This window comes from Micromesistius poutassou, assembly GCF_964030765.1.
Source record: "Micromesistius poutassou genome assembly, chromosome: 8".
Taxonomy (NCBI): domain Eukaryota; kingdom Metazoa; phylum Chordata; class Actinopteri; order Gadiformes; family Gadidae; genus Micromesistius; species Micromesistius poutassou.
The window spans coordinates 18405283-18427160 of record NC_140278.1 but is presented as its reverse complement, the minus strand read 5'-3'; the positions used below and the strand labels follow the sequence as shown (position 1 = coordinate 18427160).

The following is a 21878-nucleotide window of genomic DNA, read 5'->3' as shown; positions in this document are numbered from 1 at the left end:
TTATTCCTAGCATGAAAAACGTCAACCATAATCCTGTTCTTGTTGTAAACATTTTATATTGAATGTGTAATTTTCATATTATTGCGGATCATTGTAATGCCATAACATGCAGTATCTTCATACCAGTTTGGTGGTGATATAATAAATAACCACCATTACTCAGTACGCACCATTGCACGCTAATACAAATATTCCAGGATATCTTGAAACTAAGTAGCCCACTACGATTTGTATCAACAATAATGGGTGATGTTGAATCATTGCCATGCTTTCATGCATCGCCGTTTCCAGGCCCGCATTGATTTGTCATTTCGATGGCCGTCCATCAGAGGTCAGCAGAGGACCATGTGCTCATCATCCCGTGATAGAAACCTCCGCCGTCTATGGAGATTCCATATACTTGCATCATTTTTTCAAGAAAGGTCGATGTGTCCCAGTGCTGGAAAGAGATTCCTCAGCCTCAGTCCGTGGTCATCAACTCACCCCTGTGTACCGAGTCTATGCAGTGAGTGTATGCGGCCTGCTGCTGGCTACGTCCCGCACCACTCGTCCTCCTGGGGCTCGGCGTGGAGGTCTAGCTGGTGATCCGCCGTCCCGTTCCCTTGGTGGTCTTCATGATTGAAGGCATATGGAAAGCTGGTCGATTCCGGTTGCGTTTTGTGCAGGCCATTTTCAACCACGCGGTCATGGGTGCAGCACTTACAGTCCACTATAGCAAAGAAAGAAAAATCTATATTCAATATCCCATTTTTCAGGCTAGTTCTCTAGTGCTTTACAAGTGATGTATTGTAATGGAACATAAGCATGATGATGTGTGGATATTCTCAGCGCTGCTGTAACGACCACATTCGCAGTGACAGCCGAATGAGGGCATTTATTTTAACGGTAATAACTCTGAGGATGATGACCTAGATTAGACCTTGTTTCGATGTTAAATTGGCTTTTATACACCCAGCCTCCATCTATGGGTGTGGAGGACGGCAGCAGCTCCTCGTGTGTGTGTGTGTGTGTGTGTGTGTGTGTGTGTGTGTGTGTGTGTGTGTGTGTGTGTGTGTGTGTGTGTGTGTGTGTGTGTGTGTGTGTGTGTGGGGGGGGGGCAGCGGCTCACCTTTGATATGTGAGGGGCGGTCGCAACTCTCCTGGCAGTGGATGTCCATCAGCGGGGACGATGCCTGCGGGAGGAGGTGGACTCCCGGCCGGGCTGCTGACTCCCCTGGATCAGCAGTAACACTGGAGAGCACTGAAAATGGACACCCACAATATGAACTTCACCTTAGGATATACACGCTGAATTGTCCACCATTGTTGCACATCATTACATTTTTTAAATTTTATTTTCCTTTCACAGTCGTTTTGAAAATAGTTTATTTTGTACACCTTTCATCAGAAATGTCAGGATAATAGGGCGAATAGCCTACATGCCATATAAGGACTTAATATATAAGGGCATTAAGGGCCTGTAAATATGATCCTGGTATAATCCCAATTGTGCATCAATTCACCATTCGTCTTCTTTTGAGATAACTATTTAGTAATTAAGCAGACTCTTAGCAAGCAAATTTAAATGCACACCATTAAGACGCAGGTAGGAGTTAAGACGCAAGGGATCGAACCCAGTAACCTTTGGTTGGGAGTGTAACCTAGTCACTACACCAACATAGTGACCTCCTATCTGCCCTGTATACAGTCTGAGTCTACATCTCAGTTACATAATAGTAGGTACTATGACCAACCCCATATCTAATATCTTTTCAACAAATTTCTCCTACGGGGGATTAATAAAGGTGTACCGTATCGTATTGTATCGTAACCATGATGTTGTAAAGAAAAGAAACAAAACAAAAAAAAAAAGTTCAACACGACACGACACGCGACACGAGTCATTTCCCACGAAACCGTGACGTGGCGGGCTTTACTGGCAGTGGAGGGGGATGTGGTTTCCCCGCCGACAGCTTATCACCGAGCATTCTGGGCTTCACTCTCTTCACCATTGTCACCTAATCTTGTTTTGTCATCATTTCTGACTGTGTTTGTCTGATTTGAGTGTTTAGATCTAGACCAGAATTTTGGTCAACTGTTGTTGTTTAAAAGGAAAAAAAAATAAGAATAAAGACTTGACTCGACTTGACTTGACTGTGTGTCCTCCCGTTATATTGTGGTGCGTGTGACGGCGTATGCGTTATCTCTAAACAAAATATTGTCATTTCTATTTTATTCTATGTTTGGTCTACACATTGGGTTCAAAAGTGAATGAGTGACTTGGCAACACGTTCTCTACTGAAAGACAGTAAAGGCAAACCCAAGCAGGGCCATCAGACAGTCTGTGGAAAGTTCTGTCCAATTCTGTAGTCTGTTATGCTCTCTCAGATAATCAGGGATGTTAAACTGACTAGCCTGCTTTTTTCTTTTCTTTTTTTTTTTCTTTTTTAAATATATATGTTTAAAAAAAGAAAGACTGGTGCATTTTTGTTGACCCACATTTATATTTATACATTTCTATATATATATTCTGCATATATATATAAATCTGGGTCAACAGCACCAGTCTTACGTGTCTTTGCTGTAACTTGCACAGGAAACAGTTGAGGAAAACCACGCATTGAACTTCAAAGGCATTTGCAACTGTCATTTTGATATAAGCCAACATGTAGGACACGAAGAGTGCACGCACTGCACTCACACACCTCTTTTTTTACGTGATCTACGTTTTGTCCTCCAAAAGATCAGTCCAAGAAACATGAAGAGAGCGGTCAAGACCAGCCCAGACCACAGGCCTGCTGGTAACTCCCAGGAACACGCTGGAAGAGACAGCAGGAGACACGAGGAGGGGACTGGTCAATACATATTCCCATACAGAGGACCACTTGTATACTATATATATATATATATGTATATATATATATATACGTATACTTGTGAGTGTCAATGCCTGCAAATGTAATTCCCTTAACAAATGGAACTTATTTGCAAAATACAATGGCAGTGAAAACATTGGGTACTAATTCAGATTTACGGTACACGCTACTATAAGCTTTAACCAGGGTCAAATCCTTTTGAATTTGACATGTAATGGAATCCTTCAGGAAGGGGTATCCTCAGGAGAGTCCACTTAAAGCCTAAGCCTTTGTTATATTGGGATTATTGGGATGCATAAAGAAGAAGATAAAAGTATTTTGGGTAGTGTAGGAAAATAACACAATGGAGGAGGACGTCTGACAGGATCAGCATATGAACCATGGAGTGAGTTGTACATCAATATTAGACATTTAATAACTTTGTAAATGTCTATGGTGTTGTCATTCTAATAATCAATTGTCCAATAACTTCAGGATTGCAAAACTTTTACTTCAAAGGTTGTATTGTTATCTGCCATACAGCATTCCTAACATAATGTTATAATCAGTCAAACCCTACCAGGTTTGAAGCGACCACAGATAGCATCAGCAACATCGGTTCCAGGCATTTTCAGCACTCTCCCTTGTTCTTCACAACTGCAACACAACACACAGTAACTAGACCTTCCCTTCAACTGAAAACTGCCCAATCCAACTTTTCTATTGCTGCTCCATTAAAAAAAACCTGAACTAGAAAAGGTTCTTAAGAATAGGTCACGCCCATCCTCGAGCCAATGCATCCATCCGTTAATCATTTTATTGCGTCTCACTTGTGCCCCTTTAACTTTGGCAACTGTTACTGGGTAGTTTGACTGAACCCTCCCTACGATCCCAAAGCCCTGCTTTAAGTTCATCAAATGTTTTCATTACAATTAGTGCTTTAAATTTTATTGCAATTTTAGCTTAGATGAATGCTTTAAATAAATGAATTCAATGATCGCCTAGCTGATAAAGAACCAACTCGAGCTCACCTGGTGTGTGCTTTACATGGTGAAGTGTGGTCTGACACATTGCTGAACATCCCGCTGTCACATGGACCACAGATTGTATCAGTTGTCGCCGTGGCTGGAAGTGTAAAAGTGCATCTTGTTATTTCTGTAACTCGTACATTTGTTAAATGTACTTTAGCAACCTATCCAAACCAACCTACAATGAATTCAGACACATGTCTTTCATGGGGCTATGCATCCTGCTCTAGGATTGCCTTCACGCAGGTAGGCTGAGGACATGGCGATGGAACCCATCCACTACACTACTCTGCCCCACTGTCCTTCTATTCTGTGTCCGTCATTTAACGTTCAACGTTCCCCTTTAGTGTGTGTGCACTCACACAGACATCACAGACAGTCAGCGCTCACCTCGGACCCTGACCCCTTGGCCCGGGGCACAGGAGGTGACCGGTACACAGTGTTCACAGCTGGGGTCGTGACAGTAGAAGCCCGTGGTGCAGCCACACTGCCGGTTCTCATGGGCCCGGCACTCCTTTATCACCGTCTGGTTTTCTACAACAACACAGATGAAGGAAACAGTTGAAGACAGACTTTGGAAAAGAGACAGCAAAAAAACGAACCTTTGAACTAACTTTAAAAAAAAGTTTTTTTCATATATTAATAATAAATAAATAAAGTAATGAAGGTTGAGTGCCTGGTCCTGAAATCAATTTTTCACTTTAAGAATGTAAAACCCTCTACATGGGAAACACTTACAATGTCTTAAAATGTCTTAAAAGATGAATTAGTGTAAACACAGTGATGACCTTTTGGGGTAATGGATGAAAAGTGTTGCTTCTAGGTTTGCAAGTGTGTGTACGTCTACTTGTGTGTGTCTGTGTATGTGTGTAAAAAGTGTGTCACTTACTGTTGTCGCATTTTGCACATAATATACACTGAGACAGGCTGTTCTCCTTGTCTGTGTAAACCTCTGGTTTACAGTCCAAACACACAGTGCCACTCGTTGAGTCACACTCTCTGCCGACATGCTGTCCTAAGAAAGAATGGAAGAAACACACAGACTGAGTTGTGAAAGGGAATCAGGCTAACATTATCAAATCAATGAGAGGTTGCAGATTATTAAACAAACACACACACACACACACACACACACACGCACGCACACACACACACACACACACATACATGTTACACACACATATACGTTAGACACACCTGCGGGACAGCGAGCACAGCATCTGGTTCCATCGTGGGAACCATACTGGTTTTGCTCACAATTCATCCTTTTGACCCCCACCAACCACTCTCTCCAGACACCTCCAGGCTCCTGTGGTGGCTTTGTGTTGAGCTCCGTCAAACTCCAGATTCTCTCCCTCCGGTTGTCCTCCCTTTGGTAAATGAAAATGTTCCACTTCTGTGTACAGCTTGGCGATCACCTGCTGCTGTTCTCATGCTATCATGAGTCACTGGAGTTCCTAGCATCTGATTTGTACTGCTCTCATTTGTTCTGTTTCAGCACAGTGGAAAATCTGTGTAGCCAGCCACGCCCCCCCCCCGGCTCACTCTCACACCCTGTCTGTGTTTGGTGTGTTTTCGACTCTCTCTCTCTGTCTCTCTCTGTCACAGTCTCTCTCGATTCCCTCTCTCTCTCTCTCTCTCTCTCTCTCTCTCTCTCTCTCTCTCTCTCTCTCTCTCTCTCTGTCTATTGGTCTCTCTCTCTCTCTAGGTCTCACTCTTTCTCAGTCTCTCTTGCTCAGTCTCTCTCTTTCTCTCTCTCCCTTTCTCTCTCTGTCTGTATTTCTCTTTCTCTCTCGGTCTCAGTCTCTCTCTCTCTCGGCTTCAGTCTCTCTCTCTCTTTAGCTCTTTCCATCTATATTCAACGTTTCTGTTCCTATCATATCCATCTGGCGCCGATTGTTGGACGGGTGTGTTCCAGAAGTGTAGTACCAAGGGGTCCTGTTGCACATGGAGCGGAGAAGAGATCCAGAACAATGACCCCTTCCTCTGGCCCACTACCCCCCTTCCTGCACCGCCCTGCCTTTGTCTTACACATGTTCCCCTAGGTTAGGAGAGAACACGGGAAGGATTTCCTTATTTCAACTGTCCAACAGTCCACCACATCCATCACAAAAACAGACGGAAAACAGATGGAATTCATAAAATGCTGACATTATATAATAATAATAGAAACGAAACAGAAGCGGGGCTTCTAGGAGAGGCAAGGGAAGTAAAACATTATAAAATAGGGAAGGTAGCATGTGGAAGAGTCAGAGGAGATCGGGTCGAATCACCATGTTGAGATTAAGGTGGGTTAAATTATTTCAACTCTATACTCTATATGATAACTCTATATGATATTACAGCATACTTAGTGCTATTGACATCAGGTAGCTAGATGGACCGCTCGGAATAGTAAGAAATAAGTTGATAAGGTTGATAAGTCTTGGATGTTGACACAAATTCTTAGATGGGAAAAACTCAATTCCCACACAGTGGTCTCTTTAAGGTTGTGTATCTCTCTGACCCCCCCCCCCCCCACCAGTCTCTGTCTAGCCCTCCTGGCCTCCTGCTGGGCCAGCGAGCCTCTGTCGGGCTGGGTCCACTCCCCCGGCTTTCCCCGCGGCTACAAGCCCCTATCCAGGCTGGAGTGGAGCCTGTGTGCCCCTAAAGCCCACCAGCTCACCCTCAGCCTCACCCACCTGGACCTGGAGGACAGCCTGGACTGTGAGAACGACGCCTTGGAGGTCAGTCACCACGTATTCATGTCTCTTTTTGAATGCGTATGGGTGTTAACAAACAGATTTTCAAACAGAAACTGTAAGATAAGCACTGATATTTCACAAACCCCTTAAAGTTAATGATAAAATATATATAAATATAATTGTTTATAGTTGTTTCACCACGTTCATTCATGAGGAAGCAGTTTGAATCCTCATGTTTAGAGAATTCATGAGGAAGTAGTTTGAATCCTCATGTTTAGAGAATGCGGCTCATGAGGAAGCAGTTTGCTCAATGACGGTATTGGGTGGCTGGCCAATCATTCAGGACATTGAATGTGTCTATTGTTGATTTTCTTAAAATGGAATATCTGGCTTTATGTGCGACCAGTCTACTAAAATACGTTTGAAATGAGAAGGGAAATTGCACTGCCGCAGAAAAATGAGTCATCGAACAAATGAGGATGTCCAAATCATTTCCATTTCAACATCGCGATAGTGTCATCTATGTTCTCTCAATACTATACTATACTATACTACTATACTATGCAGGAGTGTTGCACTTTTATAAACTGTATCTACCTGGTTTTCTCAGTCACACTATATGAGCTTTGTCACGTTTGCTTTAAAATGGTGAAAACACGACTATTTGTACATGACCCTCAAAAGGAATCGTTGATCCCTCCCCCTCGACATATGGTCCATCTAGATCTACTCGGATGGACAGAAGATCGCCAGTCTCTGTGGCAGAAAGCCAGTGGAGGAGCTGCAGTCCAGCGTGAACCCCCACCTCCGGTCGGCGGCCTCAGGCTGCCTCTCCCTGACCTTCCGCTCCGACTTCTCCAACCCGGAGAGACACACTGGCTTCAGAGCCTTCTACACGGCCAAAGGTACACAGACCACTGGGTTCAAAACATATCATAGAGGCCCTTATATGTTTATGCGTTGGGTGGGATATCGTATGCTTTAATCATGCCTTATCCCCCCCCCCAGATTTTGATGAATGCGAGCATCCGTCAGGCCAAGAGTGTAGCCACTTCTGTCACAACTTTGTCGGAGGCTACTACTGTTCCTGTCGCCTTGGTTACATTCTGGACGAGGACCAGCACACATGCACTGGTAAGCTTCTGACTGGAAAGCTTCTGGTAAGGTGAGCGAGGGATGCGTAGAAGACCTCGCTGTGGTTCCAGTACTGGGTGGGTTGTGTGGATGCGAAAGGTGAAACTCGACCACTGGGTTAGGGTCAGTGAGATGACTAGGTTTTCCTTTTTTACTTTTGTATGTATATGAGTTATTTGATTATTGTTCATGTAGCTTTTTATGTATCTTCGAATCATTTTATATTATGTTCAAGTTCAAGATATCTTTATTGTCTGTTAACGTTGAGATTGGACAGCACCCGCAACAACGATACAATAAAAACAGAGGTAGCCCCGAGAAAGGACGTTCAGAACAGCAGTGACTTTGTTAAGGCCTGTTTATTATAACAACCCCTACCCCTCTTAAGGAGTAGGCTACTGAGCTTAAGCTGAGACATATAGACATGGCGTTCAAAAAAGGGTCTGGTAATCAAAAGAAGTAGTGAAACTTAAGAGGATAAAGGAAAGGAGGAAGCACACACAGAAGGCTGAGAGAGGACTAAAAGAGGTAATGAAAATGGTGGAAATCCCATGATAGTGCTCATGAACCCAACGTTTGTGATGAATGATGTCACCTCCTGTCCCCCTTCCTCCCTGTCCTCCTCCCCTCCTTCTCCCCACCCCCCCCCCCCCCCCCCCACCCCGCCCCCAGTGAGGTGCAGCCAGGATCTGTCCGGCTCCCTGAAGGGCCGGATCTCCAGTCCGTTCCGTCCGTACCCGGACAACTCCCGCTGCCGGTACACCCTGTCCGTGGAGCCCGACCTCCAGCTGCAGCTGGACTTCTCCCCTGCCTTCGACGTGGAGCAGGGTCCTGATGGGGAGTGCAGGGACTCACTGACCGTAGGCCCCCACACCCACTGCTCTCTGTTTCTTCTGGATCCTCTCAGGAGTGTCTCTGTAGAGCCGTTATGCCATGGGCATGTGGCCCGTGGCATAAGTCATAATAAAAATAATAACATGTTTGATGTTTTTAAAATTATTTATTTAAAATATCATTATTAACTGTAAATACAGTGTTTTAGAAAATATCGATACACAGTTTCCTCACAATTATGAACAATTTTAATCAATAAGAGAGTAAAATACACATGAATGGCATGAATGGCATGAATGGCGGTCCGATTTATTATTGATGCTCCCCAATGCCTTGCTCACCGGTTAGTAGGACCATGAGCAACAGTAAGTTCAGAGCAGTCCGGTTTGTCCAGTCGATTTTGATTTCAGTTGGTTTCTTTGTTTCCTTCTGGCAGGTTGAGACTCGCTCTGGGATGCTGGGGCCATTCTGTGGTGCAGTGCCTCCTCCCAGTCCCTTACTCACACACTCAAACCACGTCGTCATCCACTTCAACTCCGACAACTACGGCTCCAACAATGGGTTCACTCTCTTCTACAGGACCAAAGGTACAACAGCACACTGAGTGTTTGGCTGGTAACCGGAAGGTTGCTAGTTGTGTCCCTGAGCAAGACGCCTCACCCTAATGGCTCCTGACGTGCTGGCTGTCGCCTTGCATGGTTGACTCCGTCGCCGTCGGTAAAGCGCATTGAGTGGTCACTTGTTTGAAAAGTATGCGGAAAAGTATTGCGCGGTATGAATGCAGTCCATTTACCATTGAGACATGAGGTTATTTGGTTGTTGTTTTATGGACAACTCTTGAATGCACTGAATAATCTCAGGAGTAAATAACTAGGATGGAAAATATTCAAATGTGCTCTCATTGTCATTTGCAGGACAGGCCTGTTTAGGGACGGTCACCCCCGATTCTTCAGTCGCCCCCGTGCGTCAGGAGTATCACTATGGTGACAGAGTGACTGTCACCTGTGGCATAGGTCGTCGGGCCGATACGGTGAGTGTGCAGAGACTGCATACTGTATATGCACGGCCCCATTAGGACAAACAAGTGTTGTGTAATGCATGGCACAGTGACTATCCCGTAGCGTTGGCCTAACTCTGATCTGTTTCCGTGTGGTCAGTCGGAGGAATCTCTAACGCATTATGTGACAACGTGCCAGAAAACGGGCACCTGGAGTCCATCCTACACCTGTAACTGTGAGTTAACTCACCTTCCCATGGTGGAGGAATCCCTCAGAATCCCTCTTTCACAATTCATCTGCAAATAATCGCGGTACTTCATTTCATTGTACTTATGTCGTACTTCCCTCTACAGTTTTGACCTGTGACCTCCCAGACGTTGGCCAGGATGTCCTTCGACTCAAACCCAATCAATTAAGCACTTCGTTTGGCGCACAGATTCAGTTTGAGTGTAGTTCCAGCTACTACAAGCTGGAAGGCCCTGGTAAGCAGCACAAACACACGCTGGGTAATGTTTGGTGAAAATCAATCCCACGTGACCAATGACCAAACATAGCCGGCACACTTCCAACGCCGCTAGTTCTCAGACAGCCACGAGAGCCCACGCACGCGTACCTAGTAATAGGTCTAATAGCTTGTGCTGCGCTCTGCTTTCCCCCCAGACACGTACACATGCGATGCCAGTGGCGAGTGGGTATCACTGGACGGGAGGAAGACGCTGCCAAGATGCACTGAGGGTACCGCTCAAATAACCAATCACAACACATGATATTATCTTATCTATTATTATAGGCTTTGATTTGACTTTATATATATATATATAATTGTTGTATATTTGTATATTTTATATGATATATTTCTGATGACCTCACACACATACGTATATGTATATATATATATATGTATATTAAATACATATGTATCTGTGTGTTTCAGTGTGTGGAGAGACTGCAGATGCTAGTTCGGCTACCGGCAGGATTCTGGGGGGTCAGTGGGCCAAACCCGGGGAGATCCCGTGGCAGCTCTATGTGGGGGGGCGCGTGTCGGCGGGGGCCTCGCTGATTGGGGACCGCTGGGCCCTGACGGCGGCACACGTGGTGGACAACAACGCTGATGTGCGACTGTACGGCAGGTTGCACAAGCTGTCGCAGACCAACCCCACCATCACATCCAATGAACTCCCCCCCCCTGAACGTCTGCCGCTGGCCAACATCATCATTCATCCGGGCTTCTCCAGGAACGTCCGCAACAGAAACCGCGACAACTTTGACAACGACATCGCTCTGATCCGTCTGGCCTCCCGGGCTCCGTTGGGGCCCCGCCTGTCACCTATATGTCTGCCTGAGGCCCAGGGGCCGTTGGTGGATGGCACGCTGGGCTCTGTAGCGGGTTGGGGAATGACAGATAATAGAAACATCAGTCAAATTCTGAGACACGCTCCCATCGCAGTGCACTCCTCTGCTGTCTGTAGGAACACTCCTCCTCGTCCAGTTGGGACTGGCAAAATGCTTTTCACTCAGAACATGTTCTGTGCCGGAGCAGAAGGCAAGGACAGCTGCAGTCGGGATAGCGGGGGCCCTTTCTTTGTGCCGAGTTTGGGTAACGGGAACAGAGGTGAGGCAGGGCCGTATCGGATTGAAGGCATTGTTTCTTGGGGAGCTGACTGTGGGGAACGGCAATTCAAAGGTTATTATACTGCGGTGAGGAATTATGTGGGCTGGATCCGTGAAACAATGCAGAAAGCAGAGGATGAAGAAAAGAGGAGAATAGGAAGGAAGAAAATCAAGAAGTGATTTGCATTTCATCATTTCAATGCAACGGTATTAATTACGTATTTCACACGTTAAATCGTTTTTAAAACTATTAATCAAACAATTTGTAAACAATATAGTGTTTTGTGTGTTAGCCTATGTATCTTTAACTAAAAATAAATAAATCCCTATGTGCTGCAAACAAGTTTTCTCTTGCTAATCTATGCCAATTGCACCTCTAATGGTCGGGTTGTATAAGATAATTGTGTCTATTGGTTCAATGGCGTTTACTTTGGACCCCTGCTGGATTTAGGAATGACAGCTCCCTCTGCTGGCGGTTAGAGGGGAGAGAAAACCCCAGAACCCTAAATTGACTCAAAAGTATAAGGTAGGCAGGCTCCTAGGTAACTGGATTTGATTTGATTTGATTTTATTTCGAAAATTATTTTTAAAAAAATTCAAAAATATATGTATGAGTAGGAATAAAATCAAGCCCAAACGATTAACAAATTAACTGCAAAAATATACAGCAAACTCAATAAACATTATAAATTAATATGTTATGTCCAAAAAGGACAAGGATAAGTGAATATGTATATGTTTTATATCAATAAACTGAATGTTTAACATATATGTCCCAACTTCCGCAGCAGTGTTCACCTTGATTGATCTTGATTGATCAGATCAATCAAATCAAACTAAACAAAAAAAGTTCAAAGCATAATAACCAAACAATCAGAATAGAAACAAACGACCAGAAGCGCATAACCCAAAACAACCTCCACATCCCACTGTGCATCCACACATCCAGCACATATCTATTCAATATGTGGTTTTAAACATTTGTTTGAACTACACATGTCGTTTTCATTTCATCACTGCAGTTGATCCATAAATTCCCTTCTTTGACTGTAAAACATTCTATTTTCCATTACTCCTTAATATAATGTTCGTGTTGGAACTTTTGGATTAGATTAGGTATAAAATATATATTTTCCTTTGCACGTCACTTCGACCATTTTGAAGTCACCAAATCTTGAAATGTAAGTGCTTTTATTTGGATCAAGAGTGGGTTTGTTGGTTCTCCATAGGTAGTCTTTAGGCTGTCATAGCATCCACAGTGTTTCCTACTTCCAATCTGAAAGGTCCTGGGTTCGATCCTCAATCGATCCCTCAGCCTATGTAGGGATCAGTGAGCAATTGCTGAATAGTAAATACATGGTACATTATTAGGTTAGACTACATAGGGAACCAAGCTGTGAGAGAAACTAAACAAATAGTTTGGCACATGCTCGCATATCTTCTGTCTGATGAGACGGGTGCATTTACCCCAAGAGAGTATGCTTAAAGGAACTATCTTCCTGGTGCCTTTCTCATCACATCATGTTCTGTTCTAATATTCAAAAAGTGAATATCAGCTCTGAGTTGCACCACAGACCCCCTCTAGGCTCAGCCTTTAGCCAAGTGGAGGTCCAAAGATTATGTTTGATTAAAGATGAGATTTATACGGGAAACCACTTTCGTTTTTACCAGAATTGACAAGCAAACAACAGGTCTTGTAATCAAACTATTGGAATTTAGATATGGGCAGACCAAACTGGATCATTTGGTATGTATTATTCTGTCTTCTTTTAAAAATAATAAAAAGTTGCTGAAATTGACTTTACTTGGAGGATAGATCAATATTCCAAAATATAAATGACGATTCCACTGTTAATACTGGGAAGCACATTACTGTAAATATTTGTAGGCCTATACTAAGTAAATTTTATAAGCAATATTTCAAATACATTAATTGATGTAAAGTAACCATAACAACGAAAACAATACAGTAATAGGAAAGCACATAAATGCATCCGTTGGTTTGTTCAATTCTAGTGGAACAAACAATTTAACGACAACAAGACAAACAGATCGAACTGTATGTGTGTGTTTCTGCTTGTGTGTGTGTTTCTGCTTGTGTGTGTGTGTGTGTGTGTTTGTGTGTGTGTGTGTGTGTGTTTATGTTTGTGTGTGTGTGTGTGTTTCTGTGTGTGTGTGTGGTTGTGTGTGTGTGTGTGTGTGGTTGTGTGTGTGTGTGTATGTGTGTGTGTGTGTTTCTGTTTGTGTGGATTTGTTTCTGTTTGTGTGTGTGTGTGTTTCTGTTTGTATATGTGTGTTTCTGTTTGTGTGTATGTGTTTCTGTTTGTGTGTGCGTGAGTGTGGTTGCCTGTATGCGTGCCTGCTCTGTGTGTGTGTGTGTGTGTGTGTGTGTGTGTGTGTGTGTGTGTGTGTGTGTGTGTGTGTGTGTGTGTGTGTGTGTATGTGTTTCTGTTTGTGTGTGCGTGTGTGTGTGTGTGTGTGTGTGTGTGTGTGTGTGTATGGTCCCAGGCTGCTCTGTGTGTTGGGTTGTGAGTGTGTGCCTGTGGCGGATGTCATGTCGCCCATTCACGGGATGATCCAGTCCCCCGACTTCCCTCGGCCGTACGGCCCCAACATGCTGGAGCTCTGGGACCTCCGTGTTGCCAATGGCTACCAGATCCAGCTGACCGTCACACACATGGACATAGAGCCCACTCAGGACTGCAGTTACGATGCCGTCGTGGTCAGTAGACAATAGCGCTCACATTTAATAATAATAATATTAATAACAATAATAATTGATTTAATTTATATAGCACTTTTTTTTTTTCTGGAAACTCAAAGCGCTGATAGTGACAGGAGGACCTCACTAACCACCTCCAATGTATAGCACCCATTTGGGTGATGCACGGCAGCCAATCGCCGCCAGAACGCTCACCGCACACCAGATTGAGGTGGAGAGTGAGGGAATTAATGAATCAGCCAATTATACAGGGGGATGATTAGGGGGCCAGATTGAATGAGCCTGGTTGGGCAGTGTTAGCCAGGACACCGGGGGATCCCCTACTCTTTGCGATAAGTGCCCTGGGATCTTTTATGACCTCGGTGAGTCAGGACCTCGGTTCTACGTCTCCTCCGAAGGACGGACTGTATAACACAGAGGGTGGGCTTCTAGATTCAGGTAGTCCTCCCCAGTAAAGTGTGAGGAATCCAGACAATCAGACAATGAGAAAGACGTGCAATCTACAAAAAAGTGTGTACATCACATACAACATAAAAAGTAATCCATTCATTAAAAATGTAGCCCTCCACCTGAATGGGTTCTAATCCCAGAGATTCATCACATACCTGTTTCACAGAGGTCCCATCAGAGGACAAATACAGTGCCGCTCACAACAGTGATTATTTATGTGCTCTTTTTATGTACCAGGGAAAGAGAAGTAGACTAAACTATTGACAGTATTCCACATTGACCATGGGCCATTTGACCTGGTGCACAAAAGTAGCAGACCCATAATGACTTACTTACTGGCTTCATATTGAAATATAATAATGAAGTTAGTAAATATAGGGTGTGTGTTCCTTCTTCTCCCTCCAATCTCCCAGGTTCTCTCGCATGATAAAAAGTTGTTGGGGAAGTTCTGTGGCCAGGAGAATTCTCCAGATGGGAATCATCCCGGCAACCAGCCCATCCTGTCACCTGGCAACAAGATGTCCCTGGTATTCCAAACGGACAACACCAACTCTGAGCCGCACAAGGGCTTCTCGGCTCACTACCAGGCCATAGGTTAGCGCTCTCAGTCTAGCGGTCCTTTAGCTATAACCTTCTCTACCAGTGGCTTGCACACGGTCCTGTTTTAAAGGCTTCCCGGCCTTACGTCCTGTTAGCCGTACTGTACTTTAGGTAGCCCAGATATGAGTCACCGGATCAACAAATCCAGAACCTATACCCCCTGCTCTGGGCTCTACATCAGGAGGGCCTCGATGGGCCCTCACACACTAGGAGAAACACAGGTGTAGCTCATAACATGATTATGGGTAATTTCAATTTAGGTTTGTCCCTGAACCAGTAAAGACACAAGTAGTTGTCCTTATATACATGGACCATACTGGTGCTGCGACAGACATAAATAAACCAGAGCAGATGTTGGGTACAGGAGGTAACTTTACCCTTGCGGTGTTAGTGCTGTGATGCTAAATACCTTCGATTCTGTTCTGGACTTCTGGATCCATGGACTCAAAATGCAGTTACCTCGAGTACAGATATGTAGGTTGGAGCATTGCAAATGAATAGTGCCAGCCACTGGCCTGTCTTGAGAGCCTACCCAGTACTGTTCCCACCTCCACCTCCCTTCCCTTCCCTGCCTCCCTCTTCCCACCAGACATCGATGAGTGTGCACCACTGGATCCGGACTCGGAGCCACTCTGCTCCCACATCTGTCACAACACCCTGGGCTCGTACCTCTGCTCCTGTCACCATGGCTACGAGCTACGCCCAGACCAACACACCTGTGTGGGTGAGTGCAATGTCTCAGGGAATGGATTTAAATGTTTATTTCACGGCATATCCACCAAGCATCAGTGGGTTCTTCATGAGGAGGTGTTTTGATTTGAGATTTGAGATTGGAATGTTATTTATTTGTTATAATGTGTGACTCCGTAGTGACGTGTGATCATGGTTATTGCGTACTAAAAAAATGATTATGTTGCCCAAACCTTTGGGATCTCTTATTATTATTTTGGGCTTTCTTGTTAGACGGTCGCTACATATTTGATGAGCATAAGTGTTTGTCAAATAAATGATTCAAATCCCCTTTTAGAATAACTTTTCTCTGAACAAAATATTTATTTTCGCAACCATTATCACATCAACAGTGTCAGGAGGATGTGGAGTATTTGTCATGTTATTAAAAGTGTTTGCTGCCAATGACTTGGTCATCGGCAGCAGCTGTCACCAGTGAGTTTGTGCGTGTCGCTCAAACACTGACACGGTCTCCCCTCTGTCCCCAGCCTCCTGCGTCGGGGGAGTGTTTTCCGAACTCACCGGTCATCTGTCCAGCCCGGGGTTCCCTGACGCCTCCCTCCGTAAACTGGACTGCCGGTACCTCATCTCGGTGGAGCGTGGCTTCACCGTCACCCTGAACTTCACCTCCACCTTTCACATCGAGAGCGTCGAAGGGCAGGAGGGCTTGAGCTGCTTGTACCATTGGTTAGAGGTAAACGGACACGCCGCCTCGGATGGCAAGTAAGTCCTAGCCTTTCAATTCAAGTGTACTGGTCCCAGGCCCAAGTCGTAACAGGTCAGCATACATAGTAAGAATACAAAATTGGATACACTTTTTAATGGGAATGATGTGAGGGTGTATTGATGTATTTTCATGTGCAATATTGTATATATATATATATATATATATATATATATATATATATATGTGTATATATATATACGTGTGTATATGTTTATGATTGTGAGTCTGTGGTAGTCTGTTGACAGTGGTAGTCTATCTGATAGTCTGAGAACTTAGGTTTTTCTCCTGCCACCTGTCTGACTGATTTAGGTGACGGTCCAGGACCAGCCGCCTGTGAGGCTGTGTGGGGATCAGAGTCCAGGACTCATGGTCACCAACTCCAACAACGTTACTGTGGACTTCCACACAGACTCAGAGGGAGTGAGCGATGGCTGGAGCCTGCATTACAGCACCCAGAGTGAGTGACAGGGAGGGAGGGAGGGAGGGAGGGAGGGAGGGGAGGAGGGAAGGAGGGGGGGGCACAGACTGGGAAGGAAGAAAGTAAGTCAGAAAGGAACAAAGTAAGGAATGAAGGAACGAATGACAAAGACGACAAAACATGTGAAAGAAAATCACAATTTCCGGAAGCCAAGCATGGAGGTGATGAGGTCGAATGTAGAAATAAAACGTGTTGGTGTGTTCCTCAGGGGTAAGCTGTCCGTCTCCGGGTAGCATGACCCACGGCAGGGTAACACCGGCCTTCACCCAGTACCTCTACAAAGACTACATCCACATCCGCTGTGACCAGGGATACAAACTAATGATGGTAAAAAAAAACATTACGTTGAATTTGGGTTCACTTTCTCCTATGCTTGAATGTTTTCTATATTTTCTGTCTCTCTAATGTCTCCGTTAGGACGGTCGAGAGATGGACAGCTCCGTGATCAGGTGTCAGAGCAATGGACAGTGGCACCTCCCTTTCCCAGAATGCCAGAGTAAGTCAAACTGAAGTGTAAAGCTGCCAACGCCCTATGTTAAGAAAATGGATAGGCCAAACGTTGGTTATGACTAATGTTTTATCCCTGACAGTCATCGATTGTGGGAAGCCTGAAGGGTTGCTGAACGGCGGTATCAAATATCTATCTGGCTCGGACTATCAGTACCTCTCTGAGATCCAGTTCCGCTGTAATGAGCCCTACTACAATCTGCAGGGAGGAGTGGAAGGTGAGGCGTGGATCTCGTCAACCACTATAAACCAAACCAAGGTAGAGGTGTGTTTTTAATGGATGTCAGTGTCATTGTATCATTAATGTCCCCCTTTGTCGTCTCCATCACTTCTCCAGTGAGATTTACATGTACAGCAGACAGAAGGTGGCGTGACGACAATGCTGTCCCTATAGTTCCAGTTTGTCTACCAGGTAATGTAGCATTTAGGTGGCACATATTTATGTAACGTAATGCAGGCTACTCTATCGACAATAGAATGTCATGTTATCACCATAGAGGCCCGCACCTACCTGGTTATATAACCTTCTCTAGCCCCAGAGGCCCTTAGAAACGTTTTACTTTGTGTTAAAAAATCCATTAAGTGGTCCCCAAACTTGTTCATCCTGTGACTCACCTGTGCAGGTAGGCCTACCTTTGGCCCAGAATCACTCCAATAGTATTCCTCTTTGTCTTCAGTCAAACTAATGATCAAATTAGACGGACAAGTCATGTAGACATTTTTTTTATTTTTTTATAAATGTTTATTGTGGTCCCCACCGCGCGTCACCTGGTCCCCTAGCTGCTGACCCACTTATGGGTCGCGACTCACCGTTTGAAAAGACTGTTCTCTGCAAACACATCCTCATACTTCTCTATTTAGTTTGTGGGAAGCCAACAGTGCGGGCGGGTCTGGCTGGGAGGATCCTCGGGGGCATGTTGGCTCCCCCCGACACTTTCCCTTGGCAAGTGCTGCTGAACGTGAACGGACGGGGAGGGGGCATCGTGATCGGGGAGCGATGGGTAATGACAGCAGCGCATAACCTCGTTCGCTATGGCGTAGCAGTAAACAAAGAGCAAGTAATAGTAAGTGGAGGAGTGGGATTGCACCCTATTGATTATATTTACTGCGTCCTACTTGTATGGATCCCATTCTCTTCCTTGATTCATTTCCAATCTTGTTTTGGCTTCCAGGTTCGGGGAGGACACATTGATGTTGATCAATTGATAAATAAAGAAGCAGCGAGTATCGCCTCTCTTCATATCCACCCTGGTTACAACAACCCAAACCACATCAACTATGACAATGACATTGCCTTGATCAGACTGCAAAATCGGATAACGTTTGATTCCTCAATTATGCCCATCTGCTTGCCACCAGAGGGCGCCACATACGCAGACGGCTTGATGGGGTAAAGCAACAGTTTCATGATGGGCTTGAGTTCATTTTGGAAGTTTGAACACATCAAAAAATGTTCTTTTTTTTTCCAGACAAGTCTCGGGCTTTGGTGTTTCACAGAAAAACGGAACATCCATCCTCAGCAACAAGCTGATGTTTTTCAGTCCTCCCGTCGTCAACCAGCAGACGTGCATCCGGTCGCTGGAAGGTGAGAGCTACCGGCTGACGGACAACATGATCTGCGCGGGAATGCCCGACGGTACGAGCGACGCGTGCCAGGGAGACAGTGGCAGCGCGCTGGCCATCAGCCAGGGGGGCATCTACACCGCCGCGGGCATCGTCAGCTGGGGCATCGACTGCAACACCCGCGGGAAATACGGAGTCTACACCAGAGTGGTCAACTATCTGGGCTGGATTAAAAAGACCATGGACGACAACGACATATAGGCTAATAAAGCATGCTTGCTCTGACATTTTCTGTGGTGTTTGCTTGTCCTCGTGTGAATAAAAAGAGTTCTGAGTTTAAAGTCAGAATTCTGAGATTGAAGTCAGAACTCTAAATAAAGAATCACATGTGGCCCTAATCGTGATACCGTAATGCACCCGTTTGTCTTTGGATCGTTTGAATAAATGGATCAATAAATGGTGTAGAGGAACGTGAGAGTTATTGATTGTGTGCGTCCAACAGCTGAAGCAATCTACAAATCCGGCCAAATATACCCGACAAATATGGCCGTAAGCAATTATTGCTGGGGCCAAACAGGGTTTTGTACAAGAGATTCTTACAAAACCAATGCTTTGAAAAGTAAAAGCTTACAGCACCTGGTATTCCCAGGCAGTCTCCCATCCAAGTAATAACCAGGCCCAGCCCCACTTAGCTTCTGGGAAAGACAGAATCAGGCGTTTGCATGGCGGCGGTAAGGCTGTAAGCAATTATTGCAGGGGCCAAACAGGGTTTTGTACAAGATATTTTTACAAAACCAATGATTGAAAAAGTAAAAGCTTACAGCACCTGGTATTGCCAGGCGATCTCCCATCCAAGTACTAACCAGGCCCGGCTGTTTTTAAAGTGTAGAGTGGGAACAGGTAACAGAGGAAGAGAGAAGAGCCATGTCTACAGCAACATACTCCCCTGCCTGGCATCTCTGATATCCTGTTCACCCCTTAAGCCCTGTGAAGGGTGCATGTTGACAGGGCGCTGAATGGTCCATCTAGTTTACAAGCAAAAAAAAACCAAAACAATAACCTGTACTGCATACAACACAGTCTCAGGTATTGCTGTCATTTAAAAAAAAATACATTTTTCAAGGTTTTATCCTTTTTATTGTAGAGTGAGTAAGACAGGAAAGTATGGGAGAGAGAGAGGAAGACATGCAGCATAGGACCCAGGCAGGAATCAAACCCTTTTGAAAAACGGGTCAGCTATTTTTAAGTAGAAGAAACAATATGATTAGGTTATATATACATATACGTATATCCTACATAAACAATGTATGAATACATTAGATATCTTAGGGACTTATAGACTGTATCTTGCTGCAGCAGCAGAGTTTATTCTGTCTTGACACTTTGTATTGATATTTTGTATTACATTCTTCCCTTAAATTATGTTTGATTGTTGAGTGATTGTTTTATATGTATTTTTTATGTATGTCGCTTTGGATAAAAGCGTCTGCCAAATACTTAAACATAAATAAACACCTGAAAGTTTTTATATCAGCTAAAACCACCAATCTGTTTCACTGGATTCAGAATAAAACCAAATTCTGTCTTACCCAACAATGTTAGTATTTCAATATTGTTACTTGAACGACTTATTCATGGTTCCAATTATACTGTTAAGAAAGTATTGTCTTATACTTTGCCTAAAATTAGACAAAATAGAACATTTCCTTACAAAGACGAATGGGGCCAGGGAACTAAGTTTTAACTTCATATTTGCCTTGTAGAATTCAGCAAGATTAAAAGTGCAAATATATCAATAAAAATTGGGAATTATACACAAGTTAACATTCAATTCAATTTATAGAGTGCCAAAACATTACACGTCTCACGGCGCTTTACAGAGTATTGAACATTCAGAGAGAGCCCATGAGTAACAGGGGCGAGGAAAAACTCCCTAGAATTGGAGATACATATAGGAAGAAACCTCGAGCAGATTCACGACCCGAGGGCCTGACTCATCTGCTAGGGTCAGTTACAGGGCAGTGAGGTTTGTATACATGATAAATGAATAGGTTAGTTAGGTGTAGAGAATAGAACATGGTGTTTAGAGCCACCTGGGGTGTATGTTACAAAGAGGTGGGATGGTTACCTTACCAGTATGATAATGCATGAATCCCATTTAGTGTCAGAAAGTTCAAATAGTCTAGTGTAGGGATGAATTGTCATAGGGCAGTAGTGGATCGCTAGGCAGCGCAGGCCAGGAATCCGGTCAAGGGGACAGCAACAGGCAGTCATAGGGATGGGACTTCAGGTGCGATGAGGGCCAAATACAAGGATGGCTAATGACTGGTAATGGTTTACCTCACAAGTGAGGTAAGGGGGAAGAGAGAGATATATAGAGTGGGTTAGTATTGCTATACGTTTCATGATGGTTAGTATTAAGTGTATCAATGGTACTATATAGTGTTACACTATAGAGAGAAAAGGCAAGAAATGTTATTGATAATTTGATTCATCAAGTCTCAGTTCATAGCCGGGTGAACACAATAGTTCAACAGTAATCCCAAAAAATACCCCATTCCAGTTGTCAGGTAAGTGTGGCAGGACCTTTTCCTGTTTATCACACATTTCACAAAGGTGGGCTACACAAAATTGGGTTGGAAAGCTAGACTAGCTATACTGTATAGCCACTGTCCATCTGATTGTCTAGTTAGCTAATATCATACGTGCTTTTACTGGCTTAATATTCGCTGCTATGGTTAAGGTTAGGTTTAGGGTTAGGGATAAGGGTGAGGATGAGGATAAGGGTAAGGTTGGGGGTGAGGGTAAGGGAGGCGGGCGGTTAGGGTATAGGGGAGGGGAGAGGTTAGGGTTAGAGGAGGGGGAGGTATGAGTAAAGGAGGGGGGAGGGGAGGGGGAGGTAAGGGTGTATGGGGGGGGAGGACAGAGGTCAGGGTATAGAGGGGGAGGTTAGGGTATAGGGGAGGGAGGTTGGGAGAG

At 44.5% G+C, this 21878-nt stretch overlaps 3 protein-coding genes across 4 annotated transcripts; 2 read left to right on the top strand and 1 right to left on the bottom strand.

The window, feature by feature from the left end:
* Nucleotides 1-31: 31 nt before the first annotated feature.
* LOC311351252 (tumor necrosis factor receptor superfamily member 5) lies at nucleotides 32-5288 on the bottom strand. Of its 2 annotated transcripts, none has more exons than XM_084471355.1 (8): nucleotides 5060-5288; nucleotides 4752-4877; nucleotides 4253-4396; nucleotides 3866-3959; nucleotides 3415-3491; nucleotides 2685-2798; nucleotides 1109-1240; nucleotides 32-709 (listed from the first exon to the last, which is right to left on the bottom strand). In XM_084471355.1, the coding sequence occupies exons 1-8, from the start codon at nucleotides 5124-5126 to the stop codon at nucleotides 531-533; spliced, it is 933 nt and encodes a 310-aa protein (XP_084327481.1). In that variant the 5' UTR covers nucleotides 5127-5288; the 3' UTR covers nucleotides 32-530. The 2 variants fall into 2 exon arrangements, with proteins under 2 accessions (XP_084327481.1, XP_084327482.1); XM_084471356.1 differs by having other exon boundaries at nucleotides 4752-4872.
* Nucleotides 5289-6013: 725 nt separating this feature from the next.
* c1s.2 (complement component 1, s subcomponent .2) lies at nucleotides 6014-11467 on the top strand. Its single transcript, XM_084471191.1, has 11 exons — nucleotides 6014-6150; nucleotides 6387-6588; nucleotides 7271-7451; nucleotides 7555-7680; nucleotides 8353-8540; nucleotides 8951-9101; nucleotides 9429-9544; nucleotides 9672-9747; nucleotides 9866-9994; nucleotides 10173-10247; nucleotides 10447-11467. Exons 1-11 carry the CDS (start codon nucleotides 6101-6103, stop codon nucleotides 11301-11303), a joined length of 2151 nt encoding a protein of 716 aa, XP_084327317.1. The 5' UTR covers nucleotides 6014-6100; the 3' UTR covers nucleotides 11304-11467.
* A 1277-nt stretch (nucleotides 11468-12744) lies between these two features.
* c1r (complement component 1, r subcomponent) lies at nucleotides 12745-19369 on the top strand. Its single transcript, XM_084471192.1, has 13 exons — nucleotides 12745-12870; nucleotides 13632-13845; nucleotides 14709-14889; nucleotides 15485-15619; nucleotides 16113-16318; nucleotides 16661-16808; nucleotides 17038-17156; nucleotides 17247-17325; nucleotides 17420-17554; nucleotides 17674-17748; nucleotides 18198-18400; nucleotides 18509-18726; nucleotides 18806-19369. The coding sequence occupies exons 1-13, from the start codon at nucleotides 12845-12847 to the stop codon at nucleotides 19158-19160; spliced, it is 2094 nt and encodes a 697-aa protein (XP_084327318.1). The 5' UTR covers nucleotides 12745-12844; the 3' UTR covers nucleotides 19161-19369.
* Nucleotides 19370-21878: the final 2509 nt, after the last annotated feature.